Source organism: Copadichromis virginalis, linkage group LG15 (assembly GCF_057382275.1).
Source record: "Copadichromis virginalis isolate Kocher_CV1m ecotype Utaka linkage group LG15, C_Virginalis_male_GT1.1, whole genome shotgun sequence".
NCBI classification, from domain to species: Eukaryota; Metazoa; Chordata; class Actinopteri; order Cichliformes; family Cichlidae; genus Copadichromis; species Copadichromis virginalis.
The window spans coordinates 37717743-37737593 of NC_140632.1; the positions used below are offsets into that span (position 1 = coordinate 37717743).

The window sequence follows — 19851 nt, forward strand, 5'->3', positions numbered from 1 at the left end:
CTTTGACATAAAAGGATGAAAAGACAGTCGAGCATGCAAAGCTATGATCACTTCACTTCTGAAAGTGCTGTTAAATAATCACAATAATGAAAACACCACAGAAATAATGTTCGCAATAAGCCAACAAACTCACGATGGCTGAATCTGTGATGCACTAGATCGCAGTCAGACTGACTTTGATTCAGGAACCAAAGGAACACTGAACAACCAGACAGAAAAATGTGTTGACGTCAATGAATTTTAAATTGAATTATTCATTCAGAATCCAAGAACATTCAATGCTTAACACGAGATATAACATAAAATGGTTCATAAATTTGCTACGGGCCATTCGATCCCTATACAACCGTTGCAAGAGCTTGGTTCGCATTCCCGGCAATAAGTCGGACTCGTTCCCGGTGGGTGATGGGCTCCGCCAGGGCTGCCCTTTGTCTCCGGTTCTGTTCATAATTTTTATGGACAGGATTTCTAGGCGCAGCCAAGTGGCGGAGGGCTTTCGCTTTGGTGGCCTCAGAATCTCATCTCTGATTTTTGCAGATGATGTGGTTCTGTTGGCTTCATCGGGTGAGGGCCTCCAGCTCGCACTGGAGCGGTTCGCAGCCGAGTGTGAAGCAGCGAGAATGAGGATCAGCACCTCCAAATCTGAGGCCATGGTTCTCAGCCGGAAAAGGGTGGAGTGCCCACTCCGGGTCGGGGATGAGTTCCTGCCCCAAGTGGAGGAGTTCAAGTATCTCGGGGTCTTGTTCGCGAGTGATGGGAGAAGGGAGCCGGAGATCGACAGACGGATTGGGGCTGCAGCTGCAGTAATGCGGACGCTGCACCGGTCCGTCGTGGTGAAGAGGGAGCTGAGTGTAAAAGCGAAGCTCTCAATTTACCGGTCGATCTACGTCCCTACCCTCACCTATGGCCACGAGCTGTGGGTAGTGACCGAAAGAACGAGATCGCGGATACAAGCGGCAGAAATGAGCTTCCTCCGAAGGGTGGCTGGCCTCTCCCTTAGAGATAGGGTGAGAAGTTCGGCCATCCGGGAGGGGCTCAGAGTAGAGCAGCTGCTGCTCCACATCGAAAGGAGCCAGCTGAGGTGGTTCGGGCATCTGACAAGGATGCCCCCTGGGCGCCTCCTGGGTGAGGTGTTCCAGGCATGTCCCACCGGGAGGAGGCCCCGGGGCAGACCCAGGACACGCTGGAGAGATTATATCTCTCGGCTGGCCTGGGAACGCCTTGGTATTCCCCCGGATAAGCTGGAGGAGGTGGCTGGGGAGAGGGAGGTCTGGGCCTCTTTGCTTAGGCTGCTGCCCCCGCGACCCGGCCCCGGACAAAGCGGATGAAAATGGATGGATGGATGGATGGATGGATGGTTCATAAATTTCCTGCATCAGTAAATAAAACTAAGCATTTAAAGATACAACTTATAAACATACAAATGAAATCTTTTCTTTTCCTGCTCTTTTATGACCTGTTTGTCAGCGGAGCCTTGTGTAATTAGCTCTCAGCTTGATGCCATCACTGTTCAAAACGGCATCACTTAATGAATATATGTTAATATATAGTAAAGAATAATTTGTTAATATTTTGTATATTTACAGAAGGTGGGTTTCCTAGGCAATTCATGATTTCTTTTACTTCATCTTGGAAATACTTAGACAGTCTCTGAGCTCTTATTTTGAAAGCTGCTGACCAGTTATCACATGGATAGACATTCATACCGAGGTTTCCTAAACTAACTCCATCATCTTAGACTGCAACTGCTGGTGAAATTCTACCATGAAGTTTTTTTTATAGCTAAATCCAACCAGGACCTAAAACTGTTTCCGAGTTGTTTCGTGCTCTGTGCAGAAACAGGGACCAGGAGTCCCGCCGTAAACTGCTGAACAATTTGTTTTTCCTTTGACGAAGTCGGGACTCGTGGCGGTTCCGACCCGAACACACATAACTTTAATTTAAAAAAATAAAATAAAAATCCGTGCATCTGGATTTTGGCGATTACAGGCAGATACTGACCTCTGCTGGACCAGTTCTGCTCAGTCAACTGCTCGAAATAATACAATCTTTTGTTTTTTCACAATAACATTTTCCTGTACCAACAATAGCCTTTTGTATGTCTTTGATTCACTTTTTGTTGTGATAGTTGAATTTCAACAGTGTGGGATAAATAAAGTTATATTAACAGGTGTAGAGGTGAAAAATTAAAATGTCACCAAATATATTAAATCTGACCTTTATTCATTTGTTAGGTTTACTGCATAAAACAAACTAAAGACTCTTGTGAAACTGTATGAAGATAATGACACTTTAAAGGCTTTTGGCTTGGAATAAACCTGCCTGGCCTTTCTCTGTGCATAGAGCAGATGACCATGTTATTACCTGTATTAAAAAATGCTGGAAACTGCACATTGAAAGCAGTCAGCTTTCAGAGAACTCACAGAGCTCAGATGTTATTCTCATAAACAGTAACTTGGGCATATAATAGACCCAAGTGAACATAAAGTATTGTAACCTTGTATACAGTAACAATATATGTATCATTTTAAACAATTACAATGTTTTGAGGTAAAAAAAAAAAAAAAAAAAAAAAGCCATAACAAGTCTTTGTCCTTAATAAGTCACAAAATCTCAATGAGGTTTTTCATTTTTAAGACCAGATGTGCGTCGCTTCTTTAGTTGAGGCCAGCTCATTTTCATGTAAAAGTCTTTTTTTTCCTGTGGTCCATCCTCTCTTCCTCAGTAGTAATAGCTTCCAAAAACTGCTACCACACAGAACAAGCTGTCCTGTGGAAGGACAATCAGAGTGCTTTTTAGAAATTGGACTCGAGTGATGAAATTGTGACTGAGCAGAGCACTTACATTCATGAAAACATCCTCTGCATAGCTGTCTGTGTCAGCATCCCAAAAACACCTGGAAGACATCCTGGGGAGAAAAAAACACACAAACAGAGACCAAGCAAAGAAAATCTTAAAGTTTGAACTACTTAAAAAAAAAAACTACGTTGAAAAAATGTAAAATAATGGTTGTGTCTTCTTGAGACGGTCCTACCGTTTGCTTTTACTGATACTTCAAATTTTTAGTAACTTTGAATCACTACAGTTTTACCTTAATCAGGTGTTTGCTGATACTGATGATGTAAATATGAAGAGCAGATCTTTGATAACAACCTAAATGATCCGGTCTCCGTTCTCTGGTACAACATATGACATGTCTAAAAAATACACTGAGCCCTGAGCCCTAACCGTAATCCCTGTGTCAAAGTCAGTTTCTGAAAGTCAAGAGCAAGACTAATGTTTCCAGTACCAAATGAAGACTTACTTGACTCCCTGCCCTCGTTGTTCTCCAATGACCACCTGCACAACAAGCTTATATTTGTCAAATCCTGAATCTGTTCACAAAGAGAATAGGATAGTATTTTATATGTACATCCAAAAGAAAAAAAATACTGTGTAATATGAATATTAGTCAATATTTTTTACTAATCAAATTTGTTTTAAATGGGAAATAATTCATTAACATTGTGGGGCCAGGAATTTATGGTGTTATACATTTATTGCTCCAACAGGCTGTTGTGAAGATCCACAATCCTTTTAGTCTTGTCACTGCTGCATTTCCACTGCTGAAACTTTCAGAAATGTTTGCATTCAAACCAATGTGTTACTGGAGCCCTGAATAAGTCAACACGCATCAAAAAGCTAACACCGATAGAAAAAGATAGATCCCCAACACCACTGGCTAAAAATACAGCCCCCAACCATGACAGAGCCTCCACCGTGTCTTATAGATGTGTACACACTCACTGTTGTGTCTCTGTTCTGACTGTCCTCTGTCTATACATACTGATGGCTTGAACCAAAAATTTCAAATTTGGATTCATTACTCATTAAGACATGTTGATTTTCAGTCCAGATCTTGTGTCTTGTGTAATTTGGCGTAATTTCAGCCTTTTCTCTCTTTTTCCTTTCTTAAAGAATGGCTTCCTGACAATCACCATTCAGTGAGACCATTTCTGATGAACCTTCAGTGAAGAGCAGATGGATCAGCAGAAGGGGCAGTTCCATCTCTCAGGTCCTGTGTCAGGTCTCTGCAGGATTTTTTTTCCAACTTCTTAAGGAAAAAACCTTATTTACCTAAGGATGTCTTAATGACTTTCAGATACAGTTCATCTGCTGTACATAGTTTTTTAAGCCTGGCACGTCTTCTTTTATCTTCCACTTTGTCAGTTTCCCCAATATAATGCTAGCACACTGGACACTATCCTAAGATATTCTTGATTTTGACAAAATAACTTGTTGGGAATCACCATGTTGGCTCAAAAAATATTTTATGACTGTCAAATTATATGTTCATTTTTCTTATATTCAACTAAAGTAATGGGAACAATCATGTGTTTTTGTGACAGGCTGCTTGTAACAAAGTGCCTAAAGACACAATTTAAAACGAGTTCTTTGGCAAGTTTTCTGTTATAAGTAGACACAAACACTGGTTCATCCCCTGAATGGTTTATAGATCAGTGCTAAGTAGTTAACTAGTAGTTAAGTTAAAAATTACGAAAATGATGCAAATGGTCAGGTAAAAAGGACTGGACTGAAAATGAGAGAATAAGTTGGCCATGGCATTCAGAAAGCCTGGAGAACTATTGCTCAGGACCAGTTTTTAAAAATGTAAAAAAGTTTGGCTCCTAAGAAGAAAAATATGAAGAAATGCGGGATGACTCAAGATTTCTGCACAGTACTGAACCTGGAAATCATGACACATATTGGCCTGAGATGTAGTGGTAGCTGCATGAAAAAAGTTACATGCAGCAGATTAAAATGCCTCATCTTTATAGGTCTGAGTACCACAGTGGAAATGCAGAAAACAGCCGTTTGAAGGAACCTTTCAGTTACTTGGAAAAAAGTGCCTATGACACCTGGGTACCTCTACGTGAAACACAAGTTTACTGTTATTTAAACAGATACACAGATGGTTGCCACATCCTATAATTAAAGTGGTCATTATAAGCTGCGGCTAAAATTTTTAGAAATAATTGAATGTTCTGTCCTTTTGACAGCACATGAGAGCGACAATGCTTCACTCACTCTTTACTTTGTCCTTCACAGAGTCTGCCAGTGAACGGGTCAGCTCTGGGACTTCCTCTGGATTGTACTGCACCCCAGACAGTCGCTCCCTCACAATTTCACGAATACACTCCTTCACAACAGCTGGCCTGAACCTGCAAGATTTACAGGAAAACAACAAGACAGCAAATGAACCTTCCAACGAGCACAATGAGCCTCTGATACACAAATATCTTAATAATGGCAACATGCATGCTAATAAACGTCATGTGAACAATACATTCTATATTCAATAGGCTATACGTTTTTTTTTCATTTGCATTTTAAACTTATTTACCTATGGCACTGTATATTGTAACTACATGCCTAAAGTAATCACATTTGAATGCCCTGGTACATCTGCATTGTACAGGAAAAATAGGTAAAGTTCCTGCAGATAAATCTGCATGAACGCTGTAACAGACTAAACTTCGGTTAAAAATTCAAGTTTGCACACGTAACCACATTATTTTGATTGACGATTGGTAGTATTTATACTACTAAATTAAGTTTGACGGTAGATGTCATTTATTCAAGGCTGGAACAACTGCGCAGCTAAAAGTAGACCGCGAATCAGCTAGCTAAAATGCTAAATTCTAGTTTTCTTTACTTGTGTGGGGGAAAAGCCGTTTAACCACATGAATCAACTCACTTCTGCTGATGATTGGGTCGTATGTGGTAAGTATCGGACTCCCCCATGGTATATGAGTACTCAAACTACAGTATCGAGCAAATAAATGTGAAGAGCGTCTTTAAGAAGCTAGCCAAATGCTACCCGTAACCATGGCGACGTTTTCCCTTGTTTCCTGTTTCAAAATAAGAGTACCGCTTAGCTAACCGGTTCGTTTTTCTTCCGTGTGTACATTAAAGTTGATCAAAAAAGCACGAAAATCACAGATAATGGCGCTACTGGACACTCTTCACAGTTTTTAACACTCGATTGCAGTTTCGATTTAACTCCGCTCTTCTCGGTGACTAGCTGAAAGATCAACAGCAGTAGAAGCTGTAGTAGGCCTCAAACCGGTTGTCAGTGACACTGCCCCCTGGTGATCGTAAACAGCTACAACATGTGGACAGCTGTCTGCAAGCCTTCCTTCATCATCTTGTAAACCTAAACACATAAACCTTCTACTACTTATGAAATCGTTTCTGTTTCCACCTAATGCATTTATACTCTGTCCCCATTAGTGATGTTTTACTGCCTTTACTCATACATGATTCACACTGTCTTAAAATGATGTTTTTTAATATATGTAATAATTTCAACTGCTGGGCTACTCATGGTATCTGCGTGACTTCTGAATGCAGCTGGTTCTAAGGCCTTTTAGCTGCAGCCTGATCAAATCATGCTTCCCATTGCTCAAAGCCCCTGAAGAAACAGACCCAAAACTGATAAGATGTGAGTAAATTTGTCTTTAAAGAACAACTTCCAGCTCTGGCAATATACAGATGCAGACACATTTTCAACAGCGATTTCAAAAGTTTTAATTCATTTTTAATTTATGCTTGCTAAATAGTGTCATTATATGTGCAAAATCTGCATCTTTTTGCAATTTTTATTCTTACTTTAAACCACAGAGGTTGTTAGCAAAGAGGCACAAAGATGCACTTGTTTCATTTCAGTTGCTCGTTATATAGAACACTTCAGACCAACAGGGGACAAAGAAAAATATAAATCTTAATAATAATAATAATATACAGTTGTATATGATCTTTCATGTCATTTAGCTTACTTCATTAAACAGAAGACAAATAAATAAATAAACTGCTATCCACCTCAACAACAATGCATTCAACAGAAGAAACAATATCATAAATTCCCAAATTCTTATTGCAACATCACCACTATGTTTTTTTTAATTTTATTTACAAATCATTTTGACATAGTGACTCCTGTAAACATTATGCTACATTTACTGATAGTAGACAATTTTGACTTATGTGCATTTTGTTTGTAAACAGTAAGTTTTCACATGTCTAATCACAAATGGACTTCATGTTTTGCTTGTGCAGAATTTGTGAATTGTATACCCTTCAGCTTTGAAGTAATGACTGAGCACTAACATTACCATTATTTGAGGCAAACAGCATAATTAAAGCCCCCGAATCAGATATTGATAATATAAGTAAATAGATTTAAAACTACAGATTGTTTGTACACACTCCTTTTATGCACCCCTCACAGTGTTCAGGCTCATGGGGACTTTTGACTTCATAGAGTCTGAAAGGTCGGTAGCTTTCCTCAAGGTTTTCATGGTAGCACTTTTGTTTTATTTTCTCCACCAGTTTTTCCATGAGGGTGTTTATGTTCTCAGATTCCACGCTGGGATTCTCCATTGGAGCATTTGGGCACTTCTTGCAGTTCTGACGTAAGGGCCTCACTTTGACAGTGCCCTGCCCATTTCTCAGGCACATGTGGAAGAGCACTTTCACCTTGTTGGAAGGCCACTTTCTTCGACACATGGAACATTTGAAACTTGAAATTAAAAAAGAGAAAGAGAATGTCTGTTTCAGTAGAAGTCAAAATTACTTTTAAAAAATTCAGAATTTTTCATTTAACCACACAAACTTGCACTAAACTCATGATTTGTGTAAAAGCTGATAGCTGCCCTATGTGTTGCACTCAGAATCACATCTGTAAGTAGTAGAGATGTTGGGTGGAATCAAATGCATTTACAAGGGCAGTGGGAGGAGATATAACTGAGCTTCTCATGCTTAACTGTGTCCCTTCTGATGGATGAATGTGTGATTCATATGATGTTTATGTTTAAATTTGTTTACAAAAATTACTATCGAGCTATGAAAGTTGAATATATTTCAAAGGGAAGAAGCTTGTGCTTTTTATGTTTACTCAGCTTTTTTGTTTTATTTAGAGAATACTCAGTGGAAACTTGTGGATGGATAGGTGAATATGACCATAGTATATTCATTACAGTGTTACAGTGATGTGCCACCACAGTAATACAATACATGTCATAAAAGAAAGAGGAAAATCTAATAAATATATCTTTAGATGTAACTGAGCAGACCAAATTATTAGCTTTTTGGCTAATTAATAGTGTAATAATGACATTTGAAAAGTGAAGAACAAGAACATAAAAGGAAAACAAACCATCTGATGTTACTTATTCCAGTTTACACAATACCAGACAGAGCTAGAATCGCTAGAATAGCTCTTAAAGGCAAGTATTGGTAGACTAAAATCTGTATTTTTAGGTAAAGTTGTATTTATACCACTTCCAATTATTTTCCATCATTCAAACTCTGGAATTGTACCAAACAAGGAATGAACAAATATTCCTTAATAACTAAAATGTATTGATGGTGTACTTTTATCACGCACATTGCGTAATGTAAGGCATATTAATGTAACACAAGTAGTGTAAATATTAACACTCGTGCAAATACTCAATGCAAACCTGCTGCAGTAATTAACAGTTGTTCAGCATACTGACCTTGCACTTGTGTTCCTGATGTACTCCTTCCAGTCCAAGTTTGGCTTATTAGGCTCAATATTTTCATCATATTGTAATTCCCAGGAGTCTCCTTGCTTAAGATCTTCTGCTTTAATCTGAAAGATTTGTGTCCATTCTGGTGACATCTTTTCAATTAAATCGGCTGAAGAAGAAAGAAACCCCTAACAGCTGATCTGTACTGTAAACAAGGAACTCGTGAGAATGACTCCTCAAGCTGCGAACTTTAAATAAGGCTGTACCAGCTGAGAGGAAACCGAAAGCTACCAGTGCAAAGCAGGCTTCCTTAAGTTTCAGTTATGGTTTATACAATGAACATCAGAATATTAGATGGCGAATCATTAGATTGTAAGTAAAATGAAACTGAAATGTTTTGTAGCAACACTGGAACCTGCTGGTTTATGCTGGTTTATGGTTTAGCCTTTGTGCACACATTTGTTGTCAGTCACTACTTTGAGTGAAATATTCTCACTCTGGCAAAAATAAATAAATAAATAAAGTGGTGAACGTGTAAAATTAACATCTTTTTTGCTCTTATGTTACCAGAAAAAGCAAATAAATAAATGAATGTTATATATTCTTATTCTACATTATTATAATTAATGACTCCATATTGTAGCGTTTCACACATTTGCTTAACAAGCAAAAGATTACCTGCTTGAACATGCGCACAGACATATGCAGAGCTACCTGCTACCAGGGAGAAGCTACAAAAAGAAAAACAAAATCAGTAGAGTGCAGGTATAGTGCTGAGTTGAGTTATAAGCACGATGATAAGAATCACGTGTTCACTAATGTTTTTTATCAGCTCTTTTTCCCACTAATGTTCACTAATGTCTTTTTTTTATACACAGTGAAAACATTTTGCACATTTTCGTCACACCGACTAAGTGCAAAAAGTATAGCAATACAGAAAAGCCTTCTGAGTCTACCTGGGCAAAGAGGAGCATGGAGAGCAACCAGAAGGTGTCAGTGTTGCTTAACAAGAAACGCTTTCAGTATCGATTGTACAAAACTGTAACTGAAACTTAAGATAGCGTGTTTTACAGTTGTAAGTTTTGTCTTCCCCACAAACTCTTCTGGCAGAGCCGCAGTCAAAGTTCGCAGCTTGAGGAGGATGACTCATTCTCACCAGCTGTTTGTTTACTGCACACATCAGCTGTTAGAGTTATCCTTCTTCTTCAGCTACCAGCGACCACTTTAACCTAAAAGATGCTGCCACCTGAATGGATACGTATCTTTCGTATTAAAGCACAGAGTCTTAAACGAGGAGACTCTTGGTATTTAGAGTATGATGAAAACATTGAGCCTGACAACCTAGACATGGGCTGGAAGCAGTACATCAGGAACACAGGTGCAAGGTCAGTGTGGTTTGTATATTCAGTATGGTATATTTCATAGGTTAATATATAAAAAATATAGTTGCATTATGCCAATTACTGTGCATGAAGATTGCAACATTAAAGATGAGGGAATAAATGTAGTTGCTAAGGAAGCTTAGTTCATTAAAAGTAAAAAGAATATTCCAGAGTTTCAATGATGGGAGCATATTTTTTAGACTAGCAACACTAGAACTGAAGATGTAAGATGGAGCTGACATCATTTGTTTCCTTTGACTTCCTTGCGTGGGTGCCATCTCGTTAAAAAACAATTCGATGCAAGTTTAAACTCGTATTAAAAATAATCATATAATCACTCTAGACTCTTCTAGTAAAGTAACACATGCTCTTTTTCATTTCCAAGGTTTAAATGTTCCATGTGCAGAAGAGAATGGCCTTCCAACAAGGTGAAGGTGCTCTTCCACATGCGCCTGAAAAACGGGCAGGGCACTGTCAAGGTGAGGCCCTTACGCCAGAACTGCAAGATGTGCTCCGAAGCTCCAATGGAGAATCCCAGCGTGGAATCTGACAATGTGCACATCCTCATGGAGAATCTGGTGGAGAAAATAAAACAAAAGTGCTACCATAAAAACCCTGGTGGACGGAAGCGGTATTTCAGAAGCTTTGACGTTGACAGCCCGCATGAGCCCACACATTGTGAGGGGTGCATCAAAGGCGTGTGCACAAAATGAGCTGCTTTTAAAGTCAGCCTGTTTCTGTTCGATCATAACTTTGCCTTCTTTCATTCTGTTTTATTGTATTTCTTCTTTCTGTAATAAGCAGATGCACATTGTTGTATTTATCCTTTATTTGTGCTTGGTAGCAGACAGCTTTAGCTAATATATTGCTTTCTTTGTTAAAAACGTTAATTAGCACAAAAGCTCTCATACATTTACTGTTACAAATGAATTAAATAAGTCAAGATTTAAATATGACATGAAGGTCTACAGGAGTCACTTTTCACATTTAAATTCGTATTTTCTGATTTTGTAAATAAATAATACATATTTTTGAAAAAAAAACTAGGCATGACATTATTGTTCAAGAGAGGTGGGCAACATCTTCTTTTTTAATTTGATTTAGAGCCACACACACAGCTTACACATGAAGCATGGTACATACCATGAATTTTGGTAAATATAATACATTGTTTTACAATGAGCCTGGGTAATTTTTTCAAAGAGAAAAAAACACCATTCTTCAAGAAAAAATATGCAAAGATATTATTGGATTGGTATTTTAAGAACAAACATGTGCATGTTCATAAATATTAATAAGTACACTTTCTCTTATGTTACTTTTTTAATTGTAAAAAAAAAAGGAAGGGGGTGAACACGTGCTGTTGTCTCAGACGATATTGTTTTCTTACAAAAATTTTAAAAAATGAAAATCTTCTGGAAATGTATTTTATTTCTCCATTTTTTTCAAACTCGTCAGTGCAAGAGGAGACTTTAGTGCGTCATGTTTACTGATCCTGCAACTGTAGTTAAACTGCCTTTATGAAGTGTTTGTAGTGCAGACAAAGATAATACAAAGAATAAATAAAAATCTGCCTTTAAATTATAACTTACTGTTTTTCATGATTTAGAAAAAGATATTCAAACATCAGTGCAAGCCCCCTAAATCTTATAACTGGTTATGTCATCCTTTGGCAGCATGAACTGCAATCAAGCATCTGTGGTAACTGCAGATGCGTTTTTAACGTCACTGTGGAGGAATTCTGGCCCACTGTTCTTTGCACAATTGTTGAAAAAAGGAAAAGGTTATCTGATAGGAGGTTTTGCATGAAAGCAAAGTCAACCTGTTTGTCACACAGCAACACCTCTTCATTTGCCTGTGATCAGCAGGTGTGGCACTGACATTGCTGTGGTCAGTCCTCAACATTTTTCGAGTCACACACTGAGGTACAGTACATTAACTGTGGTTTATCTGCATGTTGTCTGAAAACACCTACAGGCAAAGCACTTGCCCTGCCTTTAGTTTTGCCTGCTCCACAACTTTTCCATGGGTTTGTCCACATCACGTTTTGTTTAGTGACATTATGTATATCTTGGCCATGAAGGCTGACTTAGACTTGCGAGAGTTAGTTTCCCAGATAAGTAGAGACACACTTTAGGACTGTAGGCGCTGACTAATAGGGCTGACAGCAAATGAATGTGTCCATTTTTGAGAAGATTATTATTCACTAGTATATCAAAGAACAGTTTCCAAAGCAGCTGGAATACAACAATTTCACTTTCAAAATGGTAAGGTATACCTGCATTGTGTTTATGTTATGTTATTCCTTAGGATCAATAAAGCACCACCAATTCAATACATCCTCTGTTACTTTATTTAAACATTTCATCATTTAACCATCAGACCTTTTGATTGTACTTGCTTTTATTCAAGGGTCTCCTGTCATCAATCAAGTCTACCCTGATTATTTCCCTCAGTATCTTCATGCCAGGTAAGAATTTTCTGAACCATACTATGAGTATTTGAGTTTCATTTTCAACAACAAGTCAGCATCAGTTTCAAAAAGAAAAAGTCTAGAAGAAAGTTTTTGGTGTCTACTGAACAATGTTTGTGTAACATAGTAAAAGAACTTCAGGATTAGTGAAATTATCTTGTACTGAGTTATAAATTGGAAATTCAAATCAATATAGAATTCATTAAATTCCAAATGATTTCTACAAAGTACAAAATAAACACAGATTTTTTTTTCTTGTTAAAATCTCATTGCAAGCCAAACATTGCAACATAATTACACTCAATATTATTTCATTGTCTCATCAGCTTTTTGCAGTAATTACACCATTAGCTGCTCTCAGCCAACCCAACCTGCCCTGCTGGAGGCTCTGTCTCCGGTCTTTGACTTGAATGACATACGGCCTGTGAGGAACATGTCAACATGCACCAATGTCACTATTTTCTTCACTCTGTATGGGATTCTAGGGGTGGTATGTTCACCGATCAGAACATCACATCACATAAAATGTAACAAGTGTGTATACAGACTGCACTCTAAAACTCTTTAAGTAAAGACAAAATACTTAGAGAAATGGATAAACCATATCCACATTGCTCAAATGATTCTCTTTCCATAGCAACACCAATGTTTTTTAATCCCTTGGCATATACTGGGTTGTCTTTCAGGATGAAAAGGCACAACTCTTGACCGCTTACATTTGGCTACAGTGTGTGAGTACTGCAATGATCCGGCTACGTTTGTTCTTCTGTGATACAGGAATAATCATATTTTTAAAACATCATGATTACGTGTAGCATGCATGATCTATCCATTGTCATGAGTTTTGTTCTTTTAGTTGTGGATAAATGAATTTGTCAGCTGGGACCCAGTTCAGTGTGGTACAGACATGATGGCTCTTCCATCAAGCCAATTTTGGATTCCCGATATTGTAATCAATGAATTGTAAGTGATATATTACCAAGCCTGTGCCTCTCAAAGCATACACATATTATAATCTATGGAACCAAAACAAGTCTTTTCCTTATATTTTCCTAATAATAAATACATTTTGTATTTGTCTTTGTTAATGTTTGGCCATCTTACAGCAATATTTATTACATGTAACTGTGCAGTTGCCATGTTTTTTATAGGTCCATAATTGTCTAACTACTAGACACTGTAATTCTTACCAAATGTTCAAATAGGTGCCATGTTTGTTATTCACGCCATCATTTTTCTAATTGTTCTTACAGTATGGAGGAAAACAAGGCACCGCCTGTTCCCTATCTGTACCTGTACAGTAATGGTCAAGTGAATCTCGCTATACCTGTCAGAGTTGTTAGTTCCTGTAACCTCAATATCTACACCTTCCCCTTCGACATACAAAACTGCATTTATACCTTCAACTCCTACTTGCACTATGGTCAGAAAATATTTTATACATATACATTACATGTGGACAATTAGTGAGCTCACCTTTAGCTCAGTATTTTCCTCTTTGCTTTTCCACAGCATCGGATATAAAGATTTATCTTGGAAGATCTGCAGAACTAATAACACAGATCTCCCAGAGTGTGATGGCCACCATGGGTGAATGGGAGCTGCTGGAAATCACCGCCAATAAAGTCAATCATGATGGAGAGAATGAGAATCTTTATTATGATGAGCTTGAATTTCAAGTAGGTGGATTGCAGTGCCAATAAACTGCTGTAATTAGGCAGAAAGGAGCACATACTTGGGCTTGTTCACATACCTCGTATTAATGTGTCCATAATGCCTGTTTTGTAAATCCAACACAGCTAAAATCACGATTTGCTTACATACACGATCCACTTGGTCACGATAAGAAGATTTCACAGCACAAACATACCTGACCAAGTTTTCCCTTATTGTACAGATCAGATTGAAGCGCCGGGCCACTATGTATGTGGTCAACCTCCTCCTCCCCAGCTGCTTTCTCATCACAGTCGACCTCTTCAGCTTCCTGCTGCCACCACAGAGTGTGGACAGGTCCGCCTTCAAGATGACCCTCATCCTCGGCTACACTGTCTTCCTGCTCATCATGAATGACCTGCTGCCGGTCACCGGAAACACCATACCCCTCATAAGTTAGTGACACTCAACAAAATGTCTACGGTGATTTCTTGAAACTGTTTGTAGTTATGTTTTTTAATTATTAACTTATCCTATACTAAAATATGAAAGGTACTGGTTAAAGAAAGTTAAGGGAACCCTTACATCCCATATCAGACCTCGATCTTATAGAGTCAAGTTGAAAATCTGTACTCACATACATACTGTAATGCAGTATTAGCATTGTATACTTATATACTTGTTATAGATACACATACATAACATGTGTGAAATAGTCAAATCAATATTATTATGTCCAAATTTGTAAATAATGTTCACTTTTTTTTAAACTATATTTACATGTGCATTTAAAGAACAGCTTTTAAGATAAAAATATATAGATTAGTGACTTAGACTGTGACATTGTAAACTTGTATTGTTTCTGGGTTCCTTTGTCTCTCTGTAGACGTGTTCTTTTCTCTCTGCCTGGCTCTGATGGTGGCCAGTCTGCTGGAAACAATCCTCATCACCAACCTGCTGTGTGGGTCTGCTGACTTCTCTCCTGTCCCTCACTGGATGCGAGTCCTTGTTCTGCAATTTCTGGGTGTTATTGTTTGTATGCCACGAATGAATAAGAAGCCAAGAGTTTCAGGTATGTCAAACATAAGTAGCGAGTTTAGAAATCTAAGGTTACAAGATTAGGTGACTATGAATATTTCTTCTTGACTTTGCTTAGAAATAGACCTTAAGACCAGGACTGCTGTGGCAGCAATTGAAACTTATGTGGGGCTTCAAGAGCCAAAGGGGCAATCAGCGGAGGACCTGGCTGTGTATGAACTCAAGAAACTGGGCAAGGACCTCCAGGCCATTCGCCTGAAGGTTGATCAGGAGCTAAAGGACAGCCAAAGCTCAGAGGAGTGGATGCAGGTGGGTTTCATCATAGACCGCCTGCTGTTTGGCCTCTACATTCTCTTCATCTCGGTCAGCTTTATCACCATCATCATTATCTGGGTGAACTCGTACAATAAGTAGACAACTGCCATGTGTTTTAAAGCTCTCCATTTGTGCTAGTGGGTTGAATGTTAGTGCATTTTGACCAAAATTTTGTCATTTTTGTAGATGGTGTGAAAAACTACCTTCTTAGAGCACATTTATGCAGTATGTATAGTATAGTTATACTGTATTTTGCATTATTGTTTCATACTGGACTTTAAATTAGCTCTGCTGCATTTATAATCATTCATCTTTACCCTTCTGTGTTGTACTGTACAATTTTTAAATGGAGGAAACCACTGTATACAAAATAAAACGTCTGTAAAATTTAATTCAATTTGTGAGTGACATTCATTTCGAAACGCACAATCATATCCCTGTGTAGATTATATAAATGGTATCATATAGTATAATGGTTTCCTTCTAAGTACTTCAGACTACAAGCTGCACTTGAATCATACATTTAACCCTCTTTAGACTGTGGGAGGAAGCCAGAGCACCAAACCTATCGAGTCACACAACATAAAAACTTCCCACAGACAGGTCCCAAAGCAATCACGTTCAAACAGGGAATTTAGCTTTGAGACGTTATGCCAATCATGGCATCATCTTCTGCTTTCCATTTGATATTTAAAACTTCCAGTTTCAGCACTGTAGTTTTTGTTTAACACAAAGGTAGGCTATATGGGATATTCTTTATTATTATTATTATTTATGTTTTATTGCTTTTCTTATTTATACAGCATGTACAACAATACAACTTAATTACAGTGGGGGGGGGGACAAAATAAAACAAAAAAACAAACAGACCAGAAAATACAATGAGATTATACAAAATCGGGCCTCCCATTTTGTACATATTTCAACCATTTCAACCAGTAATCCTCAAATGAGTCCACCTGCAACTTTAGCCTAAAAGTTATTCTTTCCATTAAAAAAATAGTCTACGGGGTGGGCCATTTATATGGATACACCGTAATAAAATGGGAATGGTTGGTGATATTAAAGTCCTGTTTGTGGCACATTAGTATATGTGAGGGGGAAAACTCCTCAAGATGGGTGGTGACCATGGTGGCCATTTAGAAGTCGGCCATCTTGGATACAACTTTTGTTTTTCAATAGAAAGAGGGCCATGTGACACATCAAACTTATTGGTAATGTCACAAGAAAAACAATGGTGTGCTTGGTTTCAACGTAACTTTATTCTTTCATGAGTTATTTACAAGTTTCTCTTTGTTCACAGCCATTGACATGTCAAAGAGGTTAACACGTGAGGAGCGGATCGAAATTGTGTTGATATCTGGTGAACGCAGTTTTTCTTGTGACATTACCAATACGTTTGATGTGTCACATGGCCCTCTTCCTATTGAAAAAACAAAAGTTGTATCCAAGATGGCCGACTTTTAAATGGCCACCATGGTCACCACCCATCTTGAGGAGTTTTCCCCCTCACATATACTAATGTGCCACAAACAGGACTTTAATATCACCAACCATTCCCATTTTATTACGGTGTATCCATATAAATGGCCCACCCTGTATATCACATCAATCCACTCATTTATAGTAGGAGTGTCCTCTTTAAGCCAACGGCGGGTTATGGCCTTTTTGGAAGCTACCAACAGCACATTGAACAAATATTTAACCGGTTTGCATAGATTAAGACTCTCTAAGTTTCCTAGGTACAATACTGCAAAATGAAATTGTATTTTCTTTTGGAAGATTGTTTCCAGGACATTATGTATTTCCTTCAAAAATGGAGCCACACGAGGACATTCCCAAAAAATGTGGAAATGATTTGCTGCTGCATGTCCACACTGCCTCCAGCATGTTGTGTTATGAGAATAATTGGATTTTTGAGCCGGGGTATTAAAATAACGAATTACATTCTTCCAACTGAATTCCCTCCACGAGGGGGAGATTGTTACCGACCACTGCTGCCAACAGATCCCATCCCATTCCTCTCCTGTTAGGGATATATTACCCTCTGTTTCCCATCTTGCTTTAACATATCTTGTATCATGACCCCTTAGATTGGTCAGTGAACAATATAATTTGGAAATAATTTTTTGATAGGGTGCATTTCTATATGCATTCTTGAATATATAAATAATTTCTTCATTCCCAGTCGATAACTGGGGATGTTTTAGCTTTTTATTCAGGAAGTCCCTCAGTTGCAAATATCTAAAAAAAATCTTGATTTTGCAACCTAAACTTATTCTTAAGATCCTGGAAACTCATCACTTTTCCATCTTTCAACAAGGTAATGTATGTGATGAGACCTTTATTAGCCCATGTTTTAAATGTCAAGTCGGTCTCTGGGTCATATGTAAACCAACTAAGGAATCCGGCCCTCTGGTTTAATTTATACTTTTTAAGTACTCTTTTCCATGTCTTTATTGAGCTTACTATCCAAGGGTTGCCCGGGAATCATAACTCTGAGGGATCTCCTATCAGTGCCCCGACAGGGAAGTTACCTCCCAAGGAAAGTTCCACTTCCTTCCATCTTGAACAGTATCCAGGTTTACACCAGCCCACCAGATTTCTTATTTGTGTTGCCCTATGATAGTCATATAGGCAAGGGAGGCCTAGTCCTCCTTTATCTTTGGGAAGCTGAAGTGTTTTAAACTTAACTCTTGGGTCCTATTCCATTCTGCAAAGTATCTGTCAGGGTTTTCTATAGAAATTGTAATATCTACCATGATATCTTTTTTAAGTGGGGAGTAGTTGATTTCTTCCAAACTGGTTATATCCATTGATTAGTTAATGCCCAAATATTTGATCATTTTTTTGTCCCAGCCTAGTTTGTATTTGCTGAGCAAATTGGGGGGGGGGGGGGGGGGGGTTGTAAAAGCTACTAAGAACTTGTGTTTTTTGTATATTCAGTTTCTATCCCGAGTAGGACCCATACTCCTTTAACACTGGCATGAGCTCCATAAATGATTCAGTAGGTTTTTATATGTAAACCAAAACATCATCTGCAAACAAGGCCAATTTCTGTTCACTTCCAGCAATATTAATCCCTTTTATTTTATCATTCTGCCTAATGCTTTGAGCCAACGGCTCTATAAAAATGGCAAATCAGAGTGGACTCAGTGGGCATCCTTATCTTGTGGACCTTTCAAGCTTGAAAGCATCTGAAAGTTCACCTTTGATCTTTATTTTTGCAGTTGGACTATTATACAAAGCACTCAATATTGTAATGATCGACCCATTAAACCCAAATTTACGCATTACTTGGAATAAAATTTCCCATCTCACAGAGTCAAAAGCTTTTTCAGCATCTAGACTCAATAATATAGCTGGTATTTTATTTAAATTAATATGTCTAATAATTTGCAGAGTTCTCTTAACACTATCATGGGTTTGGCGCGACCTAACAAATCCAGTTTGATCTAGATTTATTATCCTTGGGATGATACCTTCAAGTCTATGTGCTATGATTGACGTAAACAATTTGTAATCTACATTTAATACACTTATTGGCCTGTAGTTGGAACATTCTAATTTGTCTTTACCATCTTTAGGTATAATAGAGATTGTGGCTTGTTTCCATGTGGAGGGTGCTTCTCCCTTTGTAAGGACACAATTAAATGTTTTAAGTAAGACCGGTGACAAAGGTTCCCTTAATTTCTTGTACCACTCCGCAGTAAAACCATCTGTACCCGGAGATTTGTTTGCCTTGAGTTTACCAATTGCCAAGTGAAGTTCTTCCCTTGTAATTTGCTTCACTAACGATTTTTCTTCTATTGTAAGTTTAGGGAGGTGTAGCATGTCAAGCAAACTCTCCATTTGATCGTCATCATTTGTGGGTGGTTATAAATATAATTTTTCATAGTATCTCTTAAAGCAATCCTTAATTTCCTCTATACCCTGCATTTCCATTTTGGTTTTTTTTTTCTTTCAAATCAAATCACTTTTATTGTCACATCACATGTGCAGGTACATTGGTACAGCACATGTGAGTGAAATTCTTGTGTGCGAGCTTCACAAGCAACAGAGTTGTGCAAAATACAATAATGTAAACAAGCAAAATACAAGAATGGCTACATCTGAAACTAATAAATATATGTACAATATATAATAGTGTATGCATTTCTGGATGTGTATACTAAATATTTTCCTACGTGTGTGTGTGTGTGTGTGTGTGTGTGTGTGTGTGTGTGTATACACATTTTTACAAATTAAATAGTAAAATAATAATAATAATAATAATAATAATAATAATAATAATAATAATAATAATAATAATAATAATAAAATATATAAAATATACAGAGTTGAATATGTGCAAAACAAGTGGCATTTATATACAGTGTGGAGTGCATAATGTTGAAGTTCCAGTAGTGAAGCTGAGGTGTCTATGACGTGTTCAGCAGTCTGATGGCCTGATGGA

General features: G+C 37.9%; 4 protein-coding genes across 4 annotated transcripts; 2 read left to right on the forward strand and 2 right to left on the reverse strand.

Annotated features, from left to right (window-relative positions):
* Window positions 1–2202: 2202 nt before the first annotated feature.
* dynlt2b (dynein light chain Tctex-type 2B) lies at window positions 2203–6119 on the reverse strand. Its single transcript, XM_085433227.1, has 5 exons — window positions 5738–6119; window positions 5068–5201; window positions 3305–3374; window positions 2845–2908; window positions 2203–2769 (listed from the first exon to the last, which is right to left on the reverse strand). Exons 1-5 carry the CDS (start codon window positions 5782–5784, stop codon window positions 2722–2724), a joined length of 363 nt encoding a protein of 120 aa, XP_085289353.1. The 5' UTR covers window positions 5785–6119; the 3' UTR covers window positions 2203–2721.
* Window positions 6120–6554: 435 nt separating this feature from the next.
* Window positions 6555–8748, reverse strand: LOC146692938 (receptor-transporting protein 3-like). Its single transcript, XM_085431167.1, has 2 exons — window positions 8541–8748; window positions 6555–7561 (listed from the first exon to the last, which is right to left on the reverse strand). Exons 1-2 carry the CDS (start codon window positions 8684–8686, stop codon window positions 7228–7230), a joined length of 480 nt encoding a protein of 159 aa, XP_085287293.1. The 5' UTR covers window positions 8687–8748; the 3' UTR covers window positions 6555–7227.
* An 872-nt stretch (window positions 8749–9620) lies between these two features.
* Window positions 9621–10872, forward strand: LOC146692939 (receptor-transporting protein 2-like). The gene is made up of 2 exons (XM_085433229.1): window positions 9621–9919; window positions 10302–10872. Exons 1-2 carry the CDS (start codon window positions 9771–9773, stop codon window positions 10627–10629), a joined length of 477 nt encoding a protein of 158 aa, XP_085289355.1. The 5' UTR covers window positions 9621–9770; the 3' UTR covers window positions 10630–10872.
* Window positions 10873–10946: 74 nt separating this feature from the next.
* LOC146692940 (5-hydroxytryptamine receptor 3C-like) lies at window positions 10947–15770 on the forward strand. Its single transcript, XM_085433228.1, has 10 exons — window positions 10947–12183; window positions 12329–12386; window positions 12716–12879; window positions 13076–13120; window positions 13246–13352; window positions 13643–13812; window positions 13902–14068; window positions 14287–14497; window positions 14929–15114; window positions 15199–15770. Exons 1-10 carry the CDS (start codon window positions 12181–12183, stop codon window positions 15492–15494), a joined length of 1407 nt encoding a protein of 468 aa, XP_085289354.1. The 5' UTR covers window positions 10947–12180; the 3' UTR covers window positions 15495–15770.
* The last annotated feature ends 4081 nt before the right edge of the window (window positions 15771–19851 follow it).

Bases quoted from the DNA above. Each gene is read 5' to 3' on its own strand.
- dynlt2b (XM_085433227.1), bottom strand. From the start codon at position 5,784: ATGGGGGAGTCCGATACTTACCACATACGACCCAATCATCAGCAGAA. The intron at 5,202-5,737 runs GTGAGTTGATTC...TAAATCTTGCAG, and splicing joins CGACCCAATCATCAGCAGAA to GTTCAGGCCAGCTGTTGTGA. The intron at 2,909-3,304 runs GTAAGTCTTCAT...TTTTCTCCCCAG, and splicing joins CAACGAGGGCAGGGAGTCAA to GATGTCTTCCAGGTGTTTTT.
- LOC146692940 (XM_085433228.1), top strand. The intron at 13,121-13,245 runs GTGAGTACTGCA...TTGTTCTTTTAG, and splicing joins CTTACATTTGGCTACAGTGT to TTGTGGATAAATGAATTTGT. The intron at 14,069-14,286 runs GTAGGTGGATTG...CTTATTGTACAG, and splicing joins ATGATGAGCTTGAATTTCAA to ATCAGATTGAAGCGCCGGGC.
- LOC146692938 (XM_085431167.1), bottom strand. From the start codon at position 8,686: ATGTCACCAGAATGGACACAAATCTTTCAGATTAAAGCAGAAGATCTT. The intron at 7,562-8,540 runs GTCAGTATGCTG...TTTAATTTCAAG, and splicing joins ATCAGGAACACAAGTGCAAG to TTTCAAATGTTCCATGTGTC.
- LOC146692939 (XM_085433229.1), top strand. From the start codon at position 9,771: ATGCTGCCACCTGAATGGATACGTATCTTTCGTATTAAAGCACAGAGT. The intron at 9,920-10,301 runs GTCAGTGTGGTT...TTCATTTCCAAG, and splicing joins ATCAGGAACACAGGTGCAAG to GTTTAAATGTTCCATGTGCA.